Source organism: Chlorocebus sabaeus, chromosome 1, assembly GCF_047675955.1.
Source record: "Chlorocebus sabaeus isolate Y175 chromosome 1, mChlSab1.0.hap1, whole genome shotgun sequence".
Classification (NCBI taxonomy): Eukaryota; Metazoa; Chordata; class Mammalia; order Primates; family Cercopithecidae; genus Chlorocebus; species Chlorocebus sabaeus.
The window spans coordinates 91,017,912-91,037,882 of NC_132904.1; the positions used below are offsets into that span (position 1 = coordinate 91,017,912).

The 19,971-nt window shown below is 36.3% G+C and overlaps 1 protein-coding gene across 4 annotated transcripts in view; it reads right to left on the minus strand.

Moving 5' to 3' along the window:
* The window catches only part of MRE11 (MRE11 homolog, double strand break repair nuclease), a 78,064-nt gene that overhangs the window by 47,105 nt on the left and 10,988 nt on the right, over nt 1-19,971 (minus strand). For all 4 annotated transcript variants that reach the window (XM_008020567.3, XM_008020569.3, XM_008020566.3 and 1 more), the window contains exons 5-11: nt 16,374-16,461; nt 15,389-15,530; nt 12,943-13,057; nt 8,224-8,409; nt 7,118-7,289; nt 4,422-4,502; nt 590-716 (exon numbers count right to left, since the gene is read on the minus strand). In XM_008020567.3, coding sequence (XP_008018758.2) covers nt 590-716; nt 4,422-4,502; nt 7,118-7,289; nt 8,224-8,409; nt 12,943-13,057; nt 15,389-15,530; nt 16,374-16,461 — 911 coding nt within the window. The remainder of the gene's footprint in view (nt 1-589; nt 717-4,421; nt 4,503-7,117; nt 7,290-8,223; nt 8,410-12,942; nt 13,058-15,388; nt 15,531-16,373; nt 16,462-19,971) is intronic.

The window sequence follows — 19,971 nt, forward strand, 5'->3', positions numbered from 1 at the left end:
AGGAACCAACCCAAATGTCCATCAATGATAGACTGGATTAAGAAAATGTGGCACACATACACCATGGAATACTATGCAGCCATAAAAAAGGATGAGTTCATGTCCTTTGTAGGGACATGGATGAAGTTGGAAACCATCATTCTGAGCAAACTATCGCAAGGACAGAAAATCAAACACTGCATGTTCTCACTCATAGGTGGGAATTGAACAATGAGAACACTTGCACACAGGGTGGGGAACATCACACACCGGGGCCTGTCATGGGGTTGGGGAAGCGGGGAGGGATAGCATTCAGAGAAATACCTAATGTAAACGACGAGTTAATGGGTGCAGCACACCAACATGGCACATGTATACATATGTAACAAACCTGCGCATTGTGCACATGCACCCTAGAACTTAAAAGTATAATAATAAAAAAAAGATTGCTATCTAATTTTCAGAAGACAAGAGAATTATTCCAACTGTCAATTTAAGACATTACAATCATATTAAAACATCTTCCATTATTGTGATACAGATTTTCCTAAAGATTCATTCACAAATCCTATAAGAACATTTTTTTAACTTGTAAAAACAACTAGCTTACCTGTTTTTTCCTTTTGTTCTCTATGCCTGAAAAAATGGATAATGTCTTTTGGATTAGCTACCCGATCCACAAATTTCTGGCTAAAGCGAAGAACACTGAAAGGTTCAAAACCTCCACTATAGTCCACCTAAAAACACAGAATAATCTATGAAGGCTAGGAAACAACAATTTGCCAATTTTAAAAAAACATACTAATCCTTCAGTATTCAGTGTTTATGCTTGATACTTTCAAATTTATGAATTAATTTTCTACAGTAGCTCATGATGGAGCTATATCATTTATCCTATTGAGAAACTAATGTTTGAAAAGTTTATAAGCATAAGCAAAATATTTTGTTCGACAGAATCAAAGTATTGCAATGATTTCCACAACGCAGAATGATTACATCTCCCCCTGATAACACTAATAGTCTAGGTACCTACCGGGCAAACCATCTGAAAAGGAGACAGAATTTCTAAATAATTTTCTGAACTTTTAAAACAAACAAACAAACACACACCAAAATAAAATACTAGCCCTAGATACATTAGTAAATTGGTCTATCATCTTAGAGATGTGCCTCACGGAAACGATGAATGCTAGGAAAATCCAGGTAATAAAGAATCAAATCTGTGAGCCTTGAGAAATGACTACCTCCAAAACATGGTATCTCACTGAAACTGAGAACTTTTCTCAAGGTAGGCTCTTTCTACAGAAGTCTGTAGTAGTCAACAGACCTTTACAAAGACAAATATCACCTTTCTTTCTCAGAGATATGTTCTTCTAAACTAGCTGTTCCCAAAGCATGCTCTGGGGACCAGCACTGCACCACCTCACAGCTTATCCAGACTGCTCCCTAACTGAAGTGCTCCTGCTTTCACTCATCATCACTATCGCTAACGTTTTTTGTTCATTTATTTGATATTTGTGTATTATGTCTCTCTTCACATCTCTACCTCCTATAAGCTCAACTAATTCAAAACCTCATCTGTTTTATCATCCCTGTATCCTGTAGCATCCATAATAGCAGGTACTCAACAGGATTTAGTCAATTAATTCATGAAATCATGAATGTCTTTTAGTCAGTACAATGCAGTTTTGTAATATTACTTATATGACAGTATGTGCTGTTTTATGAATGAATTCGTAATTTACTGTGCTTAGGAAAAGAAATGCCAATTTTCTATTAAAGTCTGGTTAGTTCTAATGCTGTTAGGCAGACACAGATAAGAAAATTGGGATCGTCTGCCATAATGAAAAGAACTATGTGATTCCCTTAAAGTAATTATTTTTATATGACCCAGACCATCTCTTCTTTTTTTTTTTTGAGATGCAGTCTCACTCTGTCACCCATGCTGGAGTGCAGCGGCACAATCTCAGCTTCCTGCAACCTGTGCCTCCCAGGTTCAAGTGATTCTCATGCTTCAGCCTCCCAAGTAGTTGGGATTACAGGCACGTGCCACCATACCTGGCTAATTTTTGTATTTTAAGTAGAGATGGGGTTTCGCCATGTTGCTCAGGCTGGTCTCGAACTCCTGACCTCAGATGATTCAGCCACCTCGGCCTCCCAAAGTGCTGGGATTACAGGCATGAGCCACCATGCCCAGCCTTACCCAGATCATCTCTACAGCTACCATGTTATAAAAAAGAAAATACTAAATGCTAAAGCTATTAGGTCTCCCCTTCAAACTCCTCATTTATAAATGTTTGGTCATTAACAAATCTCACTGGATTTCCTCAATGTTCTAGGTATGCTGTTCAGGGCCAGGGATACAACCATAAATAAATACAATCCTGGCTGCCAAGAAATTCACAAACTGACTGGGAAGACAAACATGTAAACAGATCATTGGAAGCAGAACGTGAGTGAGTGGTGCTATAAGAGGTATGAACAAAGTTGAATGAGGACACAAAGGAAGAAGCATGTTCTCTGCGGGGAGGTCAAGGCAGGCTTCTTTGAAGAGGGAAGCTTTAGGTGAGTGCTGAAGAAGATATAGAGAAAGGAGGAGGGAAGTGTGTCTCATGCAGCAGGATCAACATGGACAAAGGTTCCGGTGAAATAAACTCCACTGCGCCCAGGGAACAGTAGCTTTTGGTCCACTGAGACTTGAGCTTTGGATGTGATGGAAGGAAAAGGAGGAGCTGAAATGTTTGGTTTAGATCAGATCATGTAGACCCCTGAATGCTAACCTAAAAAAGTTTAGACTTTTTACTGTTACTGCTAGGGAACAATTACGTTATTTTTAGCAGAAAAGACATGCAAAACTGTGTTTTACAAAGATCATTTTGGCATTAGTTTGGAGACAGAAGGAAACTGGAGGCAGAGTCCTGGTAGGAGGCTGCAGCAATAGGCCGGGAAGTGTTAATAAGGGCTTCACTATGCCAGCAACAGTGGGATAAAGAAACGGGACCAGATTACCTACTGTGTACCAGACACTACTTAATCCATTTAGATCTCATAAATCTATGAAGCATTAGGTTGGTGCAGAAGTAATTGCAGTTTTTGCCATTACTTTCAATGACAAAACCCGCAAATACTTTTGCACCAACCTAATACAAACCAAGGGATAAGAGATGCAGTTGCTCAAGGTCATACAACTAGTGGCTGGGCCAGAATGAAGCTCAGGAAGTCTGGCTCTAGACTATACTCCTTACCTCCACAGTCTACATCCCAGGACTTCTCAAATTTTAATGAATTATACATTTCTTGGAGATTTTTGTTAAAATACAGTGGGTTCTGATGCAGGGTCTGAGACTCTGCATTTTTAACAATTTCCCAGGTGACAACAACATTGCTGGTGACAACAACATTACTGGTTGAAAGACTACACTGCTTGGTACCAGGCCTCAGGGGACTCCCGGAGATATAGAACAACAAGGAGGTCTATGTGAAGATTTTGAAGTCATCACTCTATTGGTGGTCATTAAAGCTGTATGCCTACACTGAAAAGACAGCTAACTATGAAATGGGAGGGATACAGATAACTCAGAGAATGCCCAAAGGTAATTCAGCAGGATGAGACATGATCTATTGGATTTAACAATTAAAGGTCATCTTTTCCACTGGATATGGTGAAGTCAGAGCCTTGGTTATAGTGAACTGAAGAAGAGAAAGTTAGATGAGAGATATAGGTCATATACTTTTGCTTTGAAAGAAAGTAAGCAACATGGGGTAGGAGTTAGGAAAAGGGAAAAGCATAGTGGTAAAGAACAGGTCTGTTGTTGTTTCTTTGTTTATAACACGATAGAAAGGATAAGCAGATTTATAGGCATAGGAAACAATCCTAATAATAACCAAAATCAATAAACTGTACATAGATTAGAAGGATGTGTTATGGGGAAAAAAAAATAAGAAGAGGAAGCAGAAGAAAGTGAGTGAAATCAGGAGTACTGATTTCACTCAGTGGAAGTGGGAAGTGTCTTCCCACTCTCCTGATTTCACTCAGGAGAGAAGGTAGGGGCTGCAATCTTGATGGTAGGGCCTCAGTGAGGTGACACGGAAGCAGACTAAAGGGAGATAAGAGCACATGCCACATGCCTAAGAAACTGCGAGAAGGCCAAGGTGTCTGGAATGAAGTGAGTAGAGGAGGTAGTTAAAGATGAAGTTAGAGAGCTCAGCCAATCTATTAAATATAACAACAAATTATTAACAACAAGAAAAGTAAGTTACCAAACCTATCACTTAAACTGTGATTAACTCAAATCCTTATACCTTTGTTTTTGCCTCCAATGGTGATTGCTCTTCTGATTACTATGAGCACTCTCCTCACTACTTTTCAAAGAAACCATGTAACCTGTACATTACTATGCTTTGAAAATTAACAATACTCAATCTGTATAAATAGGACTTACTCGCAGTCGTACAAGAGGCTTCTCTGGCTGGCGAGAATTACCCAGACGTTCCCGTTCAGCATTTTCAAGCATTTCTTCAATCTCAAAATTTTTAAAAAGATTAAAAAATAAAGTAGTAAATTGAGTTTAGCTTGGTTGAATAGCAGCTTATCACCACAGGAATTTTCCTGAACTACATAATCATCTTTATTTCCCAGGTCATTTATGACACCTTTTCAAACATACCTTCTTGTAATGCTCCTTTAATACTATTCCTTAATGTTTTACTTTCACGAAAGTTCTTTATAATTTTTCAATCTCTAAAGTAATTCTTTTAGAATAAAATTTAAAATATTACTACTCATGTTTCAATTTTCTACTCATGTTTCAATAAGGCTTTCCTCATCTTACCGACTTAAAACCAAGTAAGTCTAGTTTTTGCAGTCATATGATCCATGGGAGACTCACCAGAAGACTTAGGGATCTATAAGCAAGGACTTTGGATTACTTATCTTGGAAGAGTTCAAGGTAAAAGAAAATAAGACTGATGTTTTCAAATATTGGAGTTGTCTCATACTCTGAGAGGACAAGATTATAACATTTTAGACTTGAAAGAGATCTGAAGACAAAAGCACTTGTTCTATATTGTTCTTAAGAGGAAAACCAAGTTACAAGGAGACAGTATTAGATTCTTTTCATAAATGGTTGTGTGCACAGTGATTAGATATCTTCAGATGGCCAACTTCATAGTTGAACAATTCTAGTTCTCAGAAAGTTCTTGTGTTGGAACAAAAACTGCCTTCTTGTAACTTGGTTCTGATCTCAAGAACAATACAGAACAAGTGTTTTTGTACTCAGATTTCTTTCACATCTAAGATTTTATAATCTTGTCCTTTAAACTGTCTGTAACAATGAAGTCCAACAGAACTTTCTGTAATGTTTTTATATGTGTATATTCAATTTTTTATATGTGCATATTCAATACGGCTGCCAAAACCACATGTGGATACAGACTACTTGAAATGTGGCTAGTACAAGTGAGAAACTGAATTTTAAATTTAAATGTAATTAATTATATATAAAGAGCCACATGTGCTAGTGACTACCATATCAGACAGCACATAGAAAATCTATAAGAACATGATCTCCTAGGTCAATTATTTCAATCCAACAAGCATTTATAGAGCATCTTTTTGCCAGGTACTAGGACAAGTGCTGAGACAGAAAAGTAAGACATGGGCCCTGTCCTCAGAGTTCAGAAGAGACTCACATGCTTAAAATAATAATATAACTTAACTAAGTACAATAATAGAAAGGTACATAAAATACAGCGACAACAGAAAGTTATGTGCACACCTGGTGTTTAAAATGAACCTCTATTACTTTAACGTCACCAGCATCTACTTTCCTCTCTGGATTCATGTCACCAAAGCCCACAGGATTTAGGTGAAGTTCATACAGTGGACCTCAACCAGAGGTGATTTTTGCTTCTCTAAGGACATATGGCAAGGTCAGTAAACATTGATTGTCACGACCAGTTAGAAGGGGTACTACTGGCATCTAGCGGGTACAAACCAGGGAGAATACTGCTAAACATCCGAGAGTGCACAGAACTGCTTCCCACAATAAAGAATTATTAGTACAAAATGTCAACTAAGCCAAGGTTGAAAAATGCAGGGCTGACTCCAGGGAAGGGCACATGACTCAGGCCTGGATCAATCAATGCAAAAGCAACTAATGCATTTTCTATCTCTCTGCCTTGAGAGATTGGATTTAGGGATGCCAGAATCTTAACCTACGCTTGAGTTTCTGGAGTCAATCATCTTGAAACAAGCACACTTTTAGTTACGTGAGTTACACATGGCTCAAAAAGCTGTGACAATGCATGAATTACCTTATCTAAGGTTCAGTTCTTCTAAACTACAGATGGTAGAATCTACTCACATACAGCATTGTTGGCTGCTAGATTAAATGCTGTCAACAGTGCACATCACATACAGTAAATCAGTATCACTGGTCATAATTATTATCATTGTTACTATATTACATGGTTTTTCATGAAAATAAAACATAGTAGGACAGCTGACACAGAGTAAGAACTGAGTGTCAGCAAGTGATGCTAATTAAGCTGTCAACCCACATATTATGAAATGCATTAATCCACCCAACCTCAGTAGTGGCTGAAATCTTCTACAGAGATTTAGGGGTCGCAATGTGCATAGAGAGGGAGGTTTGGGACTTGCGTTGCAGCAATAGGGTAGACAGCAAACACATTTTTCACATTTTATTTGGGGTCGTTTTCAGGGCGAAAGGGACGCCTAATACAGATTATTAGAAGCTAAGGCTTTTCCCACACATGATAGTCCCTCATTCTTCAATCAAAGTTGCTGCGTGCTTTCATAAATAAAATAAACAAATCATCAAATCGGGATTAAAAAGGAGAAAAGATTATGTATTATGTTTTTGAAAAGGAAGAAAGAAACTAGGAGAGAGATTTAATTAAAGGTTTTTTTAACATCCAGTATTCCTCCCTCTCAAAGACTTAAAAAAAAAATCTTGGACACAATTAAACACATTCACTCAAGAACAGTGTCCTTACAGGCTCAGGAGAATGTAATCAACATAAAGGCTTCCCTCTACTCTATTAAATTACTTAATTGAAGGTGAATAATTCTTCAACTAAAGTAGATCTCATTGACTTTATCAAAAAGAATTACCTTCTCCAAACAGAAGCTTTGTATGGCTTGGGTTACTTTAGGATTATCTGGGTTAAAAATATCTGGATGATTAGCCAGAACAATATCCTCCATGAAAAACTGCCGCACTGTGTGAAGAGGAATTTTCTGCATATTCATCTTCCTCCCTTTAATACGCAGCAAACCAACATGCCTGAAATGGAGAGAAATGAACACCACGTCACAGTGTAAATTTCCTCAAGAAAATGTGCATGTGAAAGCTTCCATATTTCTGGTTTCTACAAAATGTTTCTTCATAAAATCATACTCTTAAAAATAAATGTTTCTGCTAATTTAACCTTAATGTTATCATCACAGGAAAAGACGGTAGACATTTTCCTTCCCCAGAGTAAAATCAACTCATCCATTATTATTCCTGTCTGGTCAGTCTTATAAGGAAAGACAGACATAATAAGTATAATAAAATGATATCAGGACTATGATGGTAGCATATGTAGACTATAGTATTACATCTATATACCTATGTATATGTACATACACGTACACATATAGACAAAATGATTTTGCAGTGGACTCATGAAGAAAAAAAAACCAATGAACATAGATTCTACTACCATATTCCTTAACCCTATTATAACAATCAGAACAAGTGATTCAAAGGATAAAGCCCATGATAAAAATTGAGTTTAATCACTGTTAACTACTTCTTAAAATCACATCATTGCCCCCAAAATGTTTTAAAAATGAGATATACGATATTGCACTTATAATCAGAAAATTTTCAATTAATTGGTTTTAGGAGAATTTTTTATAAATGAACTTTGTGAAATTGGTTATCATCAACCTAAAGCATCTAACTTGAAATATAATAAAAATGTGCATCTTGAATTTGCCTAATGAGCAGCAAAATAACACCAATTGGATGCTCTCTTTTTGAAAATGGCTTAAAATCTGGAAAAACAATAAGACTACATAGTAGGATCAGTTTTCAAAAATAAATCTATCATATAAATTACAATACTGCCAGTTAGCGGTAACCTTAACGTAGGCCTTAAACCTATCAGATGATTAGCTATTATAGCAAAGATTTCTTAAAAATTGGCTCAAAATATATAACAATCACTCACTTCTTTACAGCTTCTCCTGGGGAAAGAGAAGTAACCACTGAGCTTCCCGGTTGTGAGATATAAAACAGCTGTTGTTCATTTTTGGTTGGAGCTATTTTACACTCATGTTCATGGCCCCAGATAACAAGATCAATGAAGTCATCCAAAAATTGTTCTGGAATGAAGTTAGTACTTCCATGTTTACTCCTGTATCAAGATTTTGAAAAATACAAATTTGATTAGAAAAATTTCATATTAATGAAGTCTACACAGATCTTTCTTTCTCCATTCACTAAAGATTTTATTGCATCCTTCTATGTACCAGAAAGTGTGCACAGGATTGGGAATGTAAAGATCATCAATACTAATTCCTGACCTTGAGAGCTTTACAAACTTATAGGACACAGACAAGTAGAAACCCTAAAAGAGAAAGCAGTCAATTCTACATTTGCAGGAAGAACATGAAAGGTTTTACATAGGAAGGATTTCCCCTTTGGTCAATCAGAAAAGCATGAACTCTATCAATAGTAGAAATCTATAAATCAGTCTAACTATACACTAGAGAAAACATACAGAAAATGAAAGTAAGTTAAGTATAAATATGTCCAGTAATTTCTTAACATTATTTTTTTACTAATAAATATAATGGGAGTAAAACTGTCAATCTCACATAAATGCTAAGAGTTTTCAATATCAAATATTAAATAAGTGATTTGCAAACTATGGTCTTATATCAGTTATTATTTAAAGATACATGAAATGCAAGGTGAGAGAAGACAAGAAGGAATAGTTTTCCCTAATATTAACTTGCATCATTGGAGATTCAAGTAAAAGTGTTCACATACTTTAACCCCGAGCATTCATTTAATCCAACCCAATATTCTTTCATTCACCCAACAAATACTGTTACCCAAACACTGTCTACTTTATGTCAGATGTCCCAGGCTTCTCCAGATATGGAAGACACAGCAGTGAACAAAGTCCTTGTTCCACTGTGGGAACAAGCAATACAGGTTGAGTCCCTAATCTGAAAATCCAAAATCCAAAATATTTTAAGTGCCAACATGGCACCACAAATGGTAAATTCCACACATAGATACTTCACACAAACTTTGTTTCATGCACAAAATTATTTTAAAACATGTATAAAATTAACGTAAGGCCACGTAAGATATATAAAAAATGTGAACAAATTTCATATTTAGACTTGGGTTCCATCCCCAACATATGTGCAAATATTCCAAAATCTGAAAAATCCAAAATCTTAAAACACTTCTGGTCCCAAGCATTTCAGATAAGGGATACTCAATATGTAATACAATATGTATATGCATGTGTGTATGTATGCACACGCATAACTTGTCAGTTAGTGATAGGTGCTATAAAGAAAAATAAAGGGAAAAGTGACATAGAAGTGGTATACTCCTCTCTACATATACAGGGTAGTCAGGAAAGTCCTCTCTGACGAGCGTCAAATGAGCACAGAACTGAAATGAAGCATCAATATGCAGAGAAAGGAAGTCCTAAGCAGTAGAAGAGCAGATGGTGCTGAAGTGGGAATGTGTTCAGTGAATTCAAGGAACAGCAAGAAAAACAGAAGGGCTAATAGAATAAATGCAGAAAGACAGAAAATAAAATCAAAGAGTACACAGGCTTTTGCATCCAGGAAAGTTTTTATGTAAAAAACATAAATCTAAGGTATGAGATTATCACAACTACCAAAGAAAAGCAGAATAATTCCCAAATACAAAATGATGCCATTGTGCCTTGAGTGCTGGTTCTTTCCTAGAAGAAGGGAGGATGATGCTGGTAGGCTGACTGTAGTTTGTGACCTAGAAGTGATCACAATATCCTTGTTGAAAGATTTTGCATGACCAAGTCATCTGCAGATTCAGATTCTTTCTTCTTTGAAACAAGAGAAAAAAACAGTTGATGTAGAGAAACAAATGGGAAACAAGGCAAAATGCAGAAGGCTCAAGATTCTTACCCAATCTGAGTTATTTTTTTTTTCAAATAACTCTTACAAAAGCAGAAGCATTTTAAGAATGCACACGGTGACAAATGAATCTAACAGCATGACCAAAGAATCACATAACCACAGCGAATGGGGTGGGGAGAAAAGGAGCTAAGTTAGTTTGGAAAATTATGTTTCAATTAGCTACAGAAAGGCCAAAGACTAAAATAACTTACATAAACACTGTAACCTAGTTGGGAAAGTTGTTTTGCACAGGGATATGAGTTAGCAATTTTGAAATTACTTTATAATTTCAAATTATACTAGAATTGGAAATATAATTAAACCAGGATTGAAAAAATAAGTAAATATATACATTTATAATATGATCTAGGCTTCTGTTAGACAAAGAAGTCACAAGTAAGGAAAGGGAGAAGACAAAAATGGACCTTGTAGGGCTGGATTAGAATCAGTCTGAACTTATCACTGGTTTTTTAAGCACATATATAGACGTGTATGTATGTATGGGTTACTATACACACATATATCTATTTCCATAACTCTGTTTATTCAGAGTGCTGAGCAAGTCCTGGTAGCAGTAAGCACACCTACCACCCATTTGTGGGTTTCTGAATACCACTCTCCAACAAAAAGAATCACAGCACCTTGGAGAAATGGTTGATTCCAGGGCTAGGTAGGAAAATATCAGGTTGGTGCAAAAGTAATTACGATTTTTGCCATTATAAGAGCCAAGAGCCTTGAGCATCTTGAGGTACCAAAAAGCTAAGGTCATGCCCCCCAAACATGTGGGGAGACACTGAAAGGACACAGCAGCCAACATAAAAGAGAACGCAATGGTCAAAGCTGGAACAATCTGAGGAATAGTAGCAACTAAAAAACTGATAGTACTGGATCTTCAACTCCATAATGACATAAATAAATAAGTAAATAGAAAAGAAGGGACAAATTTTCCTTACAGAGAATTCCATTAATAAATACAGAAAGAATGAAGGAAATCAAAACTTACAATTAAAATACCACAGTATTAATTATTGGAAATAAGATCACCCATGGATGCTAAAATTAATGGGTAAAAGTTTAAGGTGAAATGGGATATTTGCATAGTCTCAAAGTATTTTCCCAAAAATATTTATTAATTGAAAAGTAGAAAATGGAAACTTTACAGGAGAGAAACCTGTTATACATCCCCTTAATCAAATGATGAGAGGGGCAATGAGAAAAATCAACATCATATGGTGACTACCCATTCCCCTTACCAATGCTGCCATTCTACCTTTCATTCTCGCTTAAATTCTTAGAATTACTTATGAGTTTTCCTTTTAACTCATCATCCCTACTTTGACATAGTATAAAAAAGTGGTAGACCTGGGAAGCTCTATGGAAGAGAAGGAACAAATCCCAGTGGTGCAAAGTTATATGAAGACCACACATATCTGAACTCTGGCCTGTTCCTCCTTTGAAACTCACAGTTTATTCAAGAACTCACACATAAGGCAACACAAGTCAGCCTCTTAAACCCTTTCTTTTACCGAGTATTTAACATAAGTCTGCATTCACTAAATGCACAGAGTAGCCTGCATTCAATAAATGTGTTCAATAAATATAGTTGGCCCTCTGTATTGGCAGATTCGTGGATTCAACCAACCAAAGATTAAAATATTTGGAAAAAAAACAATAAAAAACAACAATGAAAAATATAAATTTTTAAAGTAATATAGTATAACAACTATTTAAACAGTATTTACATTGTATCAGGTATTACAAGTAATCTAGAGATTATTTAAAGTACACAGGAGGATATATGTAGGTTATATGCAAATGCTATACCACTTTATTCAAGGGATTTCAGCATCCCAGGATTTTAGGTCCTGGACCCAACACCCCCCGTGGATACCAAGGGACAACTGTAATAAATTATATAGTCAGGCCCCAAATCCTTTGAGTTCTTCCCTTACAACTTCTCAGGTGTGTCCCTCCCATTTCTGCTTCATTGCCATCACCGTCACCACCTCATATTTTTACTGCAGTGATCAGATAATAAATCTTGCTTCTTCAAGTCTGTCTTCTTTTCAATCAATCCTATACCCTGCCAACAGACTAAACTTCTTAAAACTACTAACAAAAGAAAGGTAATCTAGCTATATTTGTATATTCTGGAAGAACACTTGCATATATGCAGCAGGAAACATGTATAAGAATGTTCATAACAGCAAGATTTATAAAAGCAAAAAACTCCTGTTCACTGACAGGAGGCAAAGCATAACTGCACATCAGTAAAAATAAATTACATTTCTAAGCATCAAAATGGATGAATCTCAGTAATGTAATGCTGAAAATAAGTTGGCTGTAAAATATATAGCATAATATGAGTATACATGTGATTAAACAGCAAAAAAAAAAAAGCAATGAAATAATTAATTCAAAATTAAAAATGCTTCCCTTTGGGATAAGGGGAAGCAGGTGGGATCAGGGAAAAGGAATGGGATAATGGAATGGATAATCCAACAAAAAGATTCTACCTTTTTGTTGAATTGAGGAGTATTCATGGTGTATGCCTTATCCATATGTTGCAAATATTCTTGCAGGTATTAATATATACTAAAGACAATTTCAAAATGAAATCACACAAAGCAAATCTATATTTTGTCTGATCCTGCACTGACAACATTGAAAGATTAAGGGCATTTCACTGAAATAGGTGAGTTCAGAAACAGATCTGGGAAACCTCAGCACTTGGCTCAAACTTTTTCAGAGAAAACTTTTACCTGTTCTGATGAATCACAAGTAAGTTAAACCAAGAGTTCTCATCTTCTTTTGGTCTCAACATTGTTACTTTTTTATTGACAAACATTCGATAGAGCCTTTCATCTGGAATGGATCCTGAAATGGACATTACATTATTTTTAAATTGTTTTCTTACTTTGGCTTAAAAAATGAATCTATTTTGCTTCTAAACTACGTCCTCCTCAAAGTATTTCACTTTACTGTTGGCAGATACATTTGAATTCTGGAATCATTTATAAATGGGTATGTTCCAGGTTCTTTTTTTTTATCTTTTTTTTTGTTTTGTTTTTAATTGAGACAGGGTCTTGCTATGTTGTCTAGGCTGGTCTCAAACTCCTGGGTTCAAGCAATCTTCTCGCCTCAGCCTCCCAAAGTGCTGTGATTACAGGCATAAGCCACCATGCCTGGCTGTTCCAGGGTTTTGTTTTGGTTTTTTCAACAGAGTCTTGCTCTATTGCCCAGGCTGGAGTGCAGTGGTATGATCTCGGCTCACTGCAACCTCCACCTCCTGGGTTCAAGTGATTCTCGTGCCTCAGCCTCCTGAGTTGCTGGGATTGCAGCATGCACCACCACGTCTGGCTAATTTTTGCACTTTTAGTAGAGATGGGGTTTCGCCACGTTGGACAGGCTGGTCTTGAACTCCTGACCTCAAGTGATCCACCTGCCTTGGACTCCCAAAGTGCTGAAATCACAGGCGGGTGCCACCATGCCCAGCCTGTTCCAGGTTCTTGATAAACAGTAGTTAGTTGCATTAAAAAAAATTTTCCATTTCAGGCATATATATGTTCAAAACCAGCAAAATGTAGAATAAAAATGTGAGTTTCCTATGCTTAAATTCTTATTAAAACTTCTAGTAATACTATTTTTCACCATCCCTTTGTTATAAATTATATATTCTTTTGATCTAACATATATATTATAACATGTGCAGAAATAAGTATTAAAAGGGATGATAAAAGTGTATTTAAAAACAATACTCATATTGTTTTAAATAAAATATATTGTGCTTTTTAAATAATTCAATGACTTTCAAACAATTCTCATATTCCATAAGTTCATCTTGATCTAGTGAAGGAAATAACAAAAACAAGTCAACAAAATAGTTACAAACATTAAATATTATGAAAGGAGAAAAAGCCAGGATGCTAAGATGGAGAATTAACACCATCGAATTAAAAGGTTGGACAACACTGCTACTTTATATACGGATTAGAGAGGGTCTCAGAAGGAAAGCCAACAATGTAGAAGTCTAGGAGTTAGAAGTGGCCTAGCTCCCAAGGAGAATTCCACAGGAGTGGCCAATGGAATAAATGGCTAAGGTGGAATGCAGAACATGTAACTGGAGACAAAAAAGTCAAGGCACACAAAGCTCAAGGCATTAGAAGATTAATCTACTTCAGTGTTGAAACACTGAAAACACTGGCAAAATTGAAGGTGGGTAAGTAGTAAAAAGTCTGAGAGAAAAAGCAATGCAGTTTAGCCAGATGGCAGAAGCTTAAAGGGAACAGGGTGTTTGCAGGCAGACAAGGAAGCGGTGGGTGGAGCAAGGAGAACAGTGATTCCCACTTTTGTCCAAAAGCCCAGGGGTAAGAGAACTGCATGGGACACAGGAACCTCAGGGGTCAGCTGGGCTTCACTGAAGGTTAGAAAGTAGAGACAACATTCAGAGAAGAGATAATAATGAGGAATCTGATAATTATAAAAAGAGTTCCTAGAGTTTATAATGAAGGGTTGGGGGACAGGGAGAGGTGCAGGGTAGAGACAGAGTCTAGTTAAGGAAGGTATAATAGAACAGGATAAGATAAGAGTTTGGGAGAAAATGGATGACTGGGGAGATGTGCTTCTGGTGGTGACTGAGGCATAATGAAATCTGTCCTTAGTGTGAATGGAGGAGGAAAGGCAATTTTCTGGAGATAGGATCCCTAATAACACTGCAGTGATTAAAACAACTGTTAATAGCTTTTTTAGAAAAGTATATTTCACTTCCTGCTGTATCACTTGCTGAATCAGATATAATATCCAGATTTCACTTTCCTTATCTCTAAAATATAAATAAACATGATGTTTTTCTACTTGCCAGAGGTGTTATGAAAGCTGGACAAAATTATAAGCTAGCGGTATTGTACAGTGAAGCATTAGATCTTTCAAAGACTTCCAAGATATCAAAGTGCTAATTATTCTATAATTCTAACATTCAGGATTCTACATCTGAGTCTTAAAAAATCCCAAAATAATAAATAGTAATGAAAAGACATTTTCTCACCAAAAATTTTTACCAAAACCATCCATCATTTTTTATAGTCACCAATAAATAATAAGGTTGGCCCCATTTTTTCCAAACAGATACAAACTTATCTCCAAAATTTTACTTCTCAATTGTTTGAAGAATCACACATGGACATAAAGAGTACAATAAAACTGTCTTACCTAAACCATATAGCGCAATCTTTGTGCTTCCTTTTTGAAGCAAAACTGGACTAATGTCTATCTTCTCCACGGACATTGAACGTCCAAAGTGATTTACAAATCCAGCACAACTTAAAATGTCCAGGGCACAAAGTGCATCTGCCTATGTAAAATCATTTCAAAGAATGTTAGTGTGTATGTAAAAGTATCTACATGAATATCATATCACCTGTTAAAAGCATACTCCATATACTACTTACAAAAACATAGATGAGGACAGTGTTTTCTCAAAACAAAATTACAAAAGTAAAAGTATTTGCTACATTTTTTTGTACTACAAATCACCTACAGCAACTGGAATCACATGCCAAATGCAAGGTTAACATCTCACCAAAACTTAGGATGTCTTGGCCACAAAAAAATAAAAATCAGCCATGAGACAAAAGCTTTGTAATATTAAGCAAACCTCTTAAAGCCTGGGGAAAAAAGACCATAGCTCATCAGCGATTCATAATATTAATAACCAGATAAAATGAAAAAATACTTTGAGGGTAGGATCTCTAGTCTTACCTCCATATTAAACAGATAATCTAAATTAAGATTAGATTATCTAACAGATCATCTAAATTAAGACAATCTAATTTAGATTTAAAGATGTTCATGAAACAATCATTTCCTAAAAGTGAGATTTTATAAGACAGTTATAAAAACACTGGCAAACTGTAAAGCGCTATACAAATGTTAGGTGTTCACTCCTACTCCTGGCTTCTTACTGTTAACATCAGCACTAATGAAATAAAAGCATCGCTCATACACTAATTCTTATTCCACATTTTAAAAAAAATCTAAAAAGCAGTATAAAAGTTTGTATGAATGTGAAAAGTCAACTTGACTTTTTAACTCGATTTGACTACTACACAGAGAAAAAGAGGAGGCATGCTCTCCACAGACAAACTAAACTGATCATTTCCAAAATTCCAACAAACCGTAAGAAAACAATAATTACCCCCGTGGGATCGTCATGATTGCCATGAATACTAAACACTGGAATTGAAATGTTGAGGTTGCCATCTTGATAGTTCACCCATGGAAATCTTTAAAAAAAATAAATAAATAAATTTATTTAAAATTTCTACAAGGGACAAAAGCTGTTTTCCCTAAGATTCTCCTCCAAAATATTAATGCAATCATAGGCAAACTGCATAATCTACATTGGCATATGATCACTAGCTTAGAGCTTTAAAAAATAAAATCGTAGGTGACAATTTATTTCAATTAGTTTGAAAATATCTCAAAGTACTACATTTTAAAGAAACCCCAACTATAATAAACAGTGCTTGCGGTATGTATGAGTAGTACATCTACTTAATGAAAAGTTAATAGGCCTTCAAAATTTTAAAAACTTAGCATATGGTTTTTATTCATAGTGGGGGGAGGGAAGAAAACCCATATACTATAGAATCCCAAAGAGGTAAATTAAAACTCCCAGCTCTATCAATTATTACCTGTGCAAATTAAAGTCTCCTGTCAGCCCCTGCCCCCAGCCATCCAGCTCCCCTTCTCAGAGGCAAACAATGTCAGCAATTCCTAGTGCATTTTTCAAAAGGATCCTATACCTATACACACAAATAGATTTTCTTCCTCCTTACATAAATGATACAAAAATACAGATTTCTGCATCCTGCTTTTATTACTCAACATATTTTAGAAATCATTCCACATCAGTACATGAAGACCTTTCTTCTGCTCTGTCAGCCACACAGTACTCCATTACATGGATTACCACGATGTGTTTGAGCAGTTCCCTACCAATGGACATTTAGATTTTGTGCAGTCTTGATTTTTAAACAATGCTACAGTGAGTAGCAATCTTGTACAAAGTAATCTTGTATGGAGTGATCTTGTACAAAGTAATCTCGTACAGTGAGTAATCTTGTTGCCCTTGTGAGTCGACCTGTAAAGGGATACCTGGAAGGGAACTGTTAAGTCAAAGAGTACGTGCATTTGTAATTTTGATAGGCACTGCCAATTTCCCACCATAGAGATTTACACATAATGCAATGGCAATGCACAAGAGGGACAGTTTCCCCCTACCTCACTAACATAGTCTATTATCCAGCTCTTAAATCTACGCTAGTAGATCTCAATGCTAGCAGCATGTTGGAATTATCTTGGGGATCTTTTAAGAAATGCCAATGCCCATGACATACTTAGAGAGACTCTAAGTCAGTTGGCCTGGAGACGGGGCATCCATATTTTTAAAGGTTCTTAGGTAACTGTAGTGGGCACTCAGGATTGAGAGTCACAGACCTATGCCAACCTGATAGGAGAAAAATATTTCAGTATAGCTCTTTTTCTTATGAGTTAGATCAAACTTTTAAAAATACATTTAGGCCGGACTCGGTGGCTCACGCCTGTAATCCCAGCACTTTGGGAGGCCGAGGTGGGCAGATCACCTGAGGTCAGGAGTTCGAGATGAGCCTGGCCAACATGGTGAAACTCTGTCTCTATTAAAAATAAACACAAAAATTAGCCGGGCATGGTGGCACACGCCTGTAGTCCCAGCTACTTGGCAGGCTGAGGCAGCATAAGTGCTTGAATCTGGGAGGCGGAGCTTGCAGTGAGCCGAGATCAAGCCACTGCACTCCAGCCTGCGTGACAAAGCAAGACTCTGTCTCAAAATAAATAAATAAATAAAAAAGGTTAAATGTCATGTTATTTCCTTTTCTGTGAAGTATGTCCATCTTTTTTATTTCTTACTAACTCATGAATGTTATTGTCTTGAAAGAACTGCTTATTGGGGAATTCAGCCTTAATTTGCAATTGGTTGCAAATATTCCTCCTGATTGAACTCTGACTTCTGGCTTTGCTTCAGGCAGTTTTTGGCATACAGAAATTTATTTTTGCAAAGACAAACGTATGAATCTTTAAGGCTTCTGGATCTTGTATCATACTTAGAAGCCTTTCCAACATCTAGATTTTTTTAAATATGTCTAACAGTTTCTCCTAGTAGTTTTACTGAATCCATCATTTCCCCTACATTATGAGCCAGTGACCTTCATCAAATACTAAATTCTTACATGTATTTGAGGCTATTTCTGGAGTTTCCTTTCTCTTTCACTTACCTATCTACCAATTCATAAGCCATACCACATTTTCAATTATTGTAGCATTGTTATACTTCAAATCTAATTGGCTACTAACTCCTTAGTAGTCTTCTTTTTCGGGATTTCCCTATCTTTGTCTATTTTCTACATGAACTGTAAACTGGAAGATGAAATTATCCAAAATGTAACACAAAGGGGTAAAGTTATGGGCAATTCTTTTTTAACAGTATGATACATAAATGATATTCAGAAAGACAAGGGAAACAATATTTGAAAATATAATGAATAGGAATTTCCCCAAGTTGCTGAAAAACAATAATACTACACTAAATATACGATAAAGCCCACACGGGACAAAAAGAAGTAAATCCACAGCTAAGTAAGACTGCAACACGTTAAGAACAATGAGAAAATCTTAATAGTTATCCGAGTATTGTCTTTATGCTAGTCACTACTCTAAGCATTTTTCTTATCACCTCAATCTTCTCAATTCTGTAAGACTGGCACATTTCTTACCCATGTCATGAATGACAGAACTAAGGTAGAGTAGTCAAGTGACTAACGTAGTTTTACAACTACTAAATGACAGAACCAGGATTTTGAACTCAGACTGTTTTATACGGGAACCCACGCTCTTAATCACCATGCTAAACTTTCTAGCAACTCAACTCACAGTAGACTCCTCAACAGCAACGACAAAAAAAGAGTTTACCACCCACTGACATTCCATGAAAAAACTACTGAAAACTGTACTTCAGAAAGAAGGAAACTGAATCTACAGAAAAGAAATGAAATACAAGAAACAACAGTGAGCAAAGAAATAGGTAAACATGTATATAGGGTGGGGAAACAGTTTTCAAAACAGAATGCAGTTTAAAAATAAAAGAAAGAAAACACTAAAGTCAAAAAATGTCCCGCCTGGGTGCAGTGGCTCATGCCTATAATCCCAGCACTTTGGGAGGCCGAGGTGGGAGGATCACTTGAGGTCAGGAGTTCAAGACCAGCCTCACCAACCTGGTGAAACCCTATCTCTACTAAAAACACATAAAACTAGCTGGGCATGGTGGTGCACACTTGTAGTCTCAGCTACTCAGGAGGCAGGAGAACTGTTTGAACCTGGGAGATGGAGGTTGCAGTGAGCCAAGATCGTGCCTCTGCACTCCAGCTTGGGCGAGAGAGTGAGACTCCTTCTCAAAAAATAAAAAATAAAAAATGTCTCGAGTTTTAGATTTGAATAGAAGGAGGGTAGAGACACTGATTACAATTTTTAAAAACAAGGACGAAGTATTATACAAATCTTTTAAAACTCAATTATATATGCAGCCAAACTATCAATCAAGGGGAAAGTAAACATATTTTCATGTAGACAAAATCTCAAAAAAAAATTTACCTACCAATATAAAGTCACACTTTAAAAAATAAATAAGAAATAAATATGGGCTAGGCATGGTGGCTCACAACTGCAATCACAGCACTTTGAGAAGCTAAGGCAGGAGG